This window comes from Lathamus discolor, chromosome 1 (genome assembly GCF_037157495.1).
Source record: "Lathamus discolor isolate bLatDis1 chromosome 1, bLatDis1.hap1, whole genome shotgun sequence".
Lineage (NCBI taxonomy): Eukaryota > Metazoa > Chordata > Aves > Psittaciformes > Psittacidae > Lathamus > Lathamus discolor.
The window spans coordinates 111,021,907-111,029,585 of NC_088884.1; the positions used below are offsets into that span (position 1 = coordinate 111,021,907).

Here is a 7,679-nt window from a genome sequence, read left to right on the forward strand (position 1 = left end):
GGGGACTACGAGTTTAACTTGTGGAGCTTTTGCTGCTTATGACCGCATACCTGACAAGTTAATATTAATTTAGATTGTCATGTTAATAAAAACATCTTTAGGGAAAGGCATTTTTATTATTCCTCTGCTCCTTTCTTTTTGAACTGTGTGTGCCATGTATATATATATATATAGGCATGCTCAGTGGCTTGCAGTGGCTCAGCTGTGAAGCTTACCTCTAGACTGAGGCTTTTCTTTCTCTGTTCTGCAAACAGCCCTTCACTAAGATGTCATGCAATGTTGTTTTTTCCACATTTTCTGCTGGCACTGAAATGATCCTCCTCAACCAGAACTGGAGCCTTCAACCAGCGCATAGGGCTGGTCTGCTGCTATGGCAGGGCAAGATGCAAAATAGGATGGCTTCTGATGCTTGGCAGAGAGCTGAGACAGGGTGGAAGAGATGGTTCTCTCTAAACAGCAATTCCGTGTTTTTTCATAGAGAGTGAGCCAGGCTAGATGGAAGCACAGTCTCGATTCAGTCCCCTGGAGATCAGTTGGACCATGCTGCTAAACCTCAGGAGTTACCTAATCTGAATATTGTAGAGGGTGTATATTGTAGAGATTCACTGGCATTGCTGGTGAAAAGTCTGGTAATGACAGTTGCTACAAAGCATTTATACTCCCAAGAAAATTTGATAGTATCAAGCAAGCACAAGAATATGAGCAACTTTGCCTGAATATGTTTTTTTTTTTTTCTTCCCCTTTTCTCCTCTCCCTTCTCCACCCACACCCCCCCCCCCCAACCCCCACCTTCCTCCTCCTACTCACTCAGCCATGAAGACTTTGATTTTATATCGGGGACCCGCATGCGCAAGTTGGCTCGAGAAGGACAAAACCCACCGGAAGGCTTCATGGCTCTTAAGGCTTGGACTGTGCTGACAGAATACTACAAATCCTTGGAGAAGGCTTAGGCCTCTTATTAACCGCAGATCAACCTTTGACGCCTGATCTGTTTACGAGAAGGGGACCACACAGTCACCGTTCATGTTGCTTTGTTGTGGCGTCTGTCAGGAAGTTCTTCTCTGAAAACAGACTCTTTCTGCTTAACTTAGCATCATTCTTTGCCTATCCTTATGGGTTCTATTATGTCCTGGCACCTAACTAGCTGCTGTTTTTAATGTCTTCTCTTTTATTACAGTTAATATTCTTGCAGTAGGATTTTTAACTCTTGTCATTTTTTATATTTTATTGTCTCTGTCCTATGACATCTGCAACTGTTAAATAGATACAGCTTTTTCATGTGTTATTTAAGTTGTTGGGTAGTGTCTGGTTTTAGTACTTTGTAGGAGAAAATGCAATGGTTAGATGCTTAACTGTGGCTAGATTATCTATAAATTGAAAAAGTAAGTAAGTTTTAAGACATCCATAAAAGTGTCCTCATCTTTATCTCATCATCATCTCCAGAAGCACTTAACATTAATTTCTTACTATATGTAATCAAAAAGCAGAGTTTTTTATATACCACAGTTAACTTTTTTTGCTTTCTTCATTTAGTTTTGGGATTCATTGAGCTGTCTGGCGATTCTTTTGTGCTGTGGACCTGTGAAGATGGCCAAGGAGTGAACAAAAGAAAATATCTAGTTTTCACTTTGAATTGATAACTAATCCAGTTTTTTTAAATGTATGTGCCTGTTGCCATATATATCAGTAGGGAATGTTATATTTCATTTTATATAACTGGACAGTTTCTGATTACAGATATACGTGTTCAGCTTATTAGAACTTAAAAAAAAAAAAAAGAATGTCAGACCAATATTGAATTCATGTTTAATTATTGCAAGAAAAATAAAAAATTCCTTACATCTTGGCATATCTTGTGATACGAATGTTTATTCCTGAAGTTATTTTTTGGCTATGTTTCAAGGTGTCCAAAGACTAGCTTCCTTTTCTTGCTTCAGCTTTGCTTGCTTGAAAGACAAAGCATCTGTTCTTTTCCTAGGATTCTTTGAAAATCCTGAAGTTGGTTAATTTGGTATGTGAAATGTTAACTGCTAAAGGACAACGTAAAAAGTGAAAAGTAAAATGCTTCAAGTCTAAAGTAACATTGACCTATTGGGATTGATAACATTGGGATCAATATTGGAGTCAAGGTTTGCAGGTAGTCAGTGTCAGTGTAAAATTCATAACCCCTCTCAGCCTTTTAGCTAGAAGCTATCTCATATCCTTGTCATGGAAACTTACTTTTCTGTTCTTAACAGGAGGATCCAGCTCAAAACTGTTTTTAAAATGTTGATGCTAGCATGCTGCTGAGCTTGGATGAAGCATATGTTCATCTAGAGTTTTTTGGACATGGGGAAGGTTGTGATGTAAGGATGTAATGACTGGAATGAATGCTACTTGCAATCTTTGTTTACTTGTTTAAAGTAACCAGTATTTAAGACATACTTTGAGAATTACTTCCTTCTTTTTTATTCCTCTGCCTCTTTGAAGAGATGTAGAAAGTATATTTTAATTGGATTCTTACCTCTGACTGGCAGAAGGTAAGGTGGAATTGGGAAAAGTCAAGAGGCATATTTATTAATGAACCACAACAATAACTTAAGACTGTGTTTTGGTAAGGTGAAGTTTATTTCTTCAGAATTGCTGAATAAATTTTCTTCAGACTTGGTTTTCTTTTTAGATTGTATCAATATGTAGGATGTGTGAAAACCAGAATAAAGAGCCAGTTCATCTGTGTGCAGCTGTTCATGCAAAACTTGAAGTTTAACTATGAAGTTAGCAGTTGCTAAAATTTGATTTGCTGTTGGAAGTTGGAGTTTGGACTGTTTGCTGTCAGTTTTGATTCTTCTGCTTGCTGTGATGAAGCATAATAAAAAGTATTTTGGCAGTATAGCAAACTCAGGTCTACAGAAATTAATGTTTTCAAAGTGCTACATGTGCTACATGGAATCTTGAAGATAAGGGTCTGTGGTGAGCATGAATGTGAATCATCCTGTAAAGTTAATTTAGAAGCAGGAATGCTTTCAAACAAATTAATAAAGTGATAACAAACAGATCTAGTTTTCATACTTAGCTGGTTTGATGCTGAGGCCCTGTTACAGTGCTTCTGGAAAGTATTCCTTGCAAGTCTCTGTATTAAAGAAGCTTTCAGGTTTATTCTAAGTTTAAGCCAATGACCACGGCATTCCCAGCATAATGTTGATTAAAAACAGGAGCATCTGGTCAGTTTGTGGGCAGGACTTGCTCTACACAACAATATTTTCCTGTATCATACGAGTTTTCATTGTAGAGTTTAATTTTTATCTCTTGTCTGCAGCTGCATTATTTAAGGAAATCATATGTACTGGAAAAGGCTACCCCAGAAATTACTCTTTTCTAGTGTCTCTCTTTAGCTTTTCTCTGCCTTATCTCAGTGAATAGTAAGTTACCTCAGTTGGCTAGTCTTAATGTTCTGCTTTTTAACAGTAGGTTCAATTTCAGTAACAGTGTTACGGCACTTTTGAGGCTCTTCTGAGACAACAGTTGGGAATCTTCCAGGAGGCAGCAACAGGACTAATGAGGTAATGGTGGTTGCATGCAGCATCTGTCTTCACACACCTGCTCTGTCACCAAAAAACGATGACCACAGGAACATGCCATACAAAAGTAATAATACTTTTGAAACGTGTTGTGGATATAAAGACAAGCAGGTCTTAACTTTCAAGCTGGGAAAATAAAAAGCTCCATTGTTTTATTTCTTCCGTTAATAAACCAATTCCTTTTTTACTGAAAAAATACTGATACGTACATTAATCACAAGTCTAAGCAGCTATATAGGTGTATTCTTTTCTTATGAAGAACAGCAAAATAGGCTTCCAAGTACATCCTTTTTTTTTTTTTTTTAAAGATTGTTTTGCTTTAACAGTCAAGAGGAGTTTTGCTCTGTTTATTAAGATGAAAAATGTCAAAATGTGTTCCTCCTGCCTCCCACCTTCTGCCTCCACCTTATAAATAATTCTTTACCTGCTACTCTTGCACAGGATAATTTATAGCTATTATCCTGTGAGTTTTGTACAGTCTCAGGGTGATTATTCACTTCTAGCTGATCATTCTGATATATTGGGTGTTTGATGTATGAAAGTAAAAACACCATCTATCTGTATGGGTGTTATAAGGACAATCTGGGCCCAGCTTTCGAAAATACAACAAGGTGGGTGGAGATTACCAAACCCTAATCCTTGCAGTTCTATAATGGTACAAAATTACTACCTTTCTGAGGTGAAATGATTAATTCCAGATGACTGATTTCGGGCAACTTCAGAAAGCAAGTTTTCATGGCTGAAAATTCTGGTTTCCTGTGTGAACTCCCGTATGCCTATTTCTGACTACCATGAATATTCAAAGTAACTTTTCAAGTAAGGATTTACAGGTTGTGATGGAAAAATAGTAGATGAATGCTGAGGATGCTGAATTCCATATTTTTATTTTTATTTTTTCTTTCAATAGAGGATCTGAGCACTAACAACTTTGTATTAGAGGTGTGAAATGGAAAATGTGGACTAGGTCATGGGTTTTTTAGGTGCAGTTTGGAGCTAACAAAGCTTCTACATCTGGAATAATTCACTAGAAGTCAAGAGGTTAGGAAATGAGTGGATATCTCGGTGTGGTGGTGATGGTGGTGGAGGAAATAGAACAGGGTTACCGTGAGCTGTGTACCAATACTGTAACTGGCTTGAGTTTGGACCTCCTTGCATTTCGTATTTTCTTAACAGAGTAGGCCAGATCCTTTTCCTTTCCTGATGGATTGAAGGTGCTAATCAATGTATTACTCCCTTTCCCCAGAAACACAACTTCAAAAATGTGTGTTGTGTATGTATCTCTTTCTGTATTTACACACACATCATCCCTTGTATATCTGGTCATGAACCTTTATCCTTTTGTGCTAGACACTATAGGAACACAGGAAAAAGCTCTTATCTCTGCTTCCCTGTGAGTTGGAAAGTAAGTTTACTGCATCCATGGCAGTGTCTGCAAAGAAAGGGAAAGAGGAAGCTATTCCTTTTAACTTAATATAGTCGAATCCACAGGAAAAAATAAGATGGAAACTGAATCTGCATTGAACTTTGCATGTATGTCTGTTTTATCCATCTATAGAAACAGGATTTACTGTGGTACTTGAACACTAGTAAGAAATGTATTCAAATGGTATTCTGCTTTTCTAACCTGACACAGAATCTTTCACCGTCACCTGTAAAATAATAGTGACTTCAGCCTCTAGCGAGTTGGCCAAATTAAATGCTGGAATGAAAGCAGCTGGTAGCTCAGAATTAGTATTTTGTTGTTCTTTATGAATTTGGCCTGGAAACTTGCTTACCAAAACTCCTGATTTATATTCTGTTAAAGAGTGACAATAGTTCCATTTGTCATGTTTAGAGGTTTTTTACAAGATGGAGTTGAGAAGCAAGATTGCCAAGGGTAAATCTAAAGCCTTCAATGGCCAATTCGTTGGATGCGAGAGTTCCGTGCCAGCAGCCAAACTGGTGTCAGATAATCAGGTGATTTAAAAGAAGACTGTGCTGAATTTTCTGCTGAGTTGTGTTGGTTTACCTTGAAGAAAGCCTGAGGGCTCTTTTAAGTTTGCTTTCTCATTCACAAAAAACTTTTTGATTATGAATATAGCTGGGTTTTTACTAGGCTTTTGAAGTGTCCATTGAAGGGTTTTCTTTGTGTCTCTTGCAAGCTCTGTGTCTGCTCCTGGGGTGTTAGGATTTTTTTTTTTTATTTTTATTTTTTTTACCTGGATCCCTTTTCATTATTTAGTCTTTATTAAAATCACCTTTTTCTTCTTTATGGGAGTGTATATGTATGCATGAGCCAGAATCATGCCTTCAACATTTCCAGAGCTGTGTACACTAGAAACCTCATCTTGATATCATTTTGAAGTTGAGGTGGGAAGGCAACTACACTGAAAGCTAGAAAACACTGCTTTAAAGCCACATCTGGAATTCTTAGACAGTAAATGGCTCCAACTTAAAACAGAGAATACAGAGTTTTTATATGCCATAAAACTCATGGATTTTGGATTCAGTATAAGGGCTGTCACCTGACCTTCATGTTAAAATTCATCTACAAAATGCTTTGAAGTGTCGTAGTCAGAACACTACCTGTCTGTGTATAAAAGGAGAAGGAAAAAAATTCAAGTTTCAGTATAAACTTTAGTGGGGTGAAAATAGTACCCAAATCTTGCATTTTATCATTGGCAAACAAAAGGTGTTTCGTTTGTGAAGTCCTACACTCATCATACTAAATTGCATCTTATTAGAAGAATACAAGCTTTTTGACCACATCCACTTATTTTCATCTCAACAGCAGTTATAATTAAAGACCTGCAGTCTAAGCTGTCAGTTTTCAGTATTTGCTGCGTACCTGCAGATCTCCGGGCTTTCCACCCACGTGACCTGTATGTGAATGTTTTTGGTCTAAACCAGTTATTTCTGTAATGACTGACAGTAAAGTCTGTTGCAATAATTGTGATGAGACAAATGAGAGACACCAGTATCCATGTGTTAAGATTGCCTGAACATTATTGGTGCATTTTGTTTTTTACAAAACATCACATTTTGTTCAGGAGCACAAACCAACTCCTCCAACATGGAAACATTTCTCTGATTTCAGGAGTGTGCGTCAGAGAAAGAGAAAACATTTAGGGTTTTGTATAATTAATTTTATTCCATCATCAGCTTTCTCAAAGGCTTAAGTGGAAGCAGAACAGGCTGCTTGACCCTTAAACATTTGATTCAAATGGATTGCCTGCCATAGAGTGGAAAACTGTAGCCATATAGTCCAAAGAAGGTTGTTTGCAGGATTAATCACGTGTCATCGAGTTCTGCCTTGTTTATAGTTCATCTACCACCTGTGAAAAACAATATTTTGATTCAATTGTTTCCAGACAGTGAAGACAATCATGAGACAAGATCATGTTTAAACATAACTTTCCACTAGGAAAAAGTTTAGCACTATTATAGTTTATATTTAAACTAGGATACAGTCTGAAAGATCCAGTGTTACAATTATATGAGCAAAAATTTCCTATCGTACTATGTGACAGCAGAGCAATAAACATGCCATCAGAGTCAACATCAGAAGCACAGTGAAAATGCTAAGTATTGTTGACACTTCTTCATTAGAGAGTTATAAATAACGCCTTTGTTCATTATTTCTTCAAGGAAAAGTACTGCTTCTTTCTGAAAACTGAAAATCTGTTTGCCTTACTTGGTTGTTAGAGACATTCAGCATGGCAGTGATTCTTCATATTTTTTACTCTGAGTATTTTTAAATACATGCATACATCTGAGCTCCACAATGAAATGGCTTTGCAAAGAGCATTTGTGAAGTTTTTCTTTATAAACATTCTTGACTATTTTACTTATAGTAGCTTGGTAATTTTTCCCTCTGTACAAATAAAAAAGGTCTCATAAAGGTCAATCTTATGTAGAGATTAAGTACAGAATTTTCATCAAATATTAAAACAACTGTAGTTGGCTTCCTTTTCATTCCAGCTTTTGGTTCAGGGATGTCCTTCATTCATGCAGATTTCTTGTCAAATGCTTTGTAAGCTGGGGAAAAGTGTATTTAAAGATGGTGAGTTGATGGTAGAGAATTACAGGACAGCCTCATTCAAGCACTAACAATAAAAGACCGCATCTTATAATAGATAGTTC

At 36.9% G+C, this 7,679-nt stretch overlaps 1 protein-coding gene across 3 annotated transcripts in view; it reads left to right on the forward strand.

Moving 5' to 3' along the window:
- The window catches only part of PAPSS1 (3'-phosphoadenosine 5'-phosphosulfate synthase 1), a 45,189-nt gene extending 43,340 nt beyond the window's left edge, over positions 1-1,849 (forward strand). For all 3 annotated transcript variants that reach the window (XM_065690557.1, XM_065690572.1, XM_065690565.1), the window contains exon 12: positions 812-1,849. In XM_065690557.1, coding sequence (XP_065546629.1) covers positions 812-950 — 139 coding nt within the window. In that variant the 3' untranslated portion in view covers positions 951-1,849. The remainder of the gene's footprint in view (positions 1-811) is intronic.
- Positions 1,850-7,679: the final 5,830 nt, after the last annotated feature.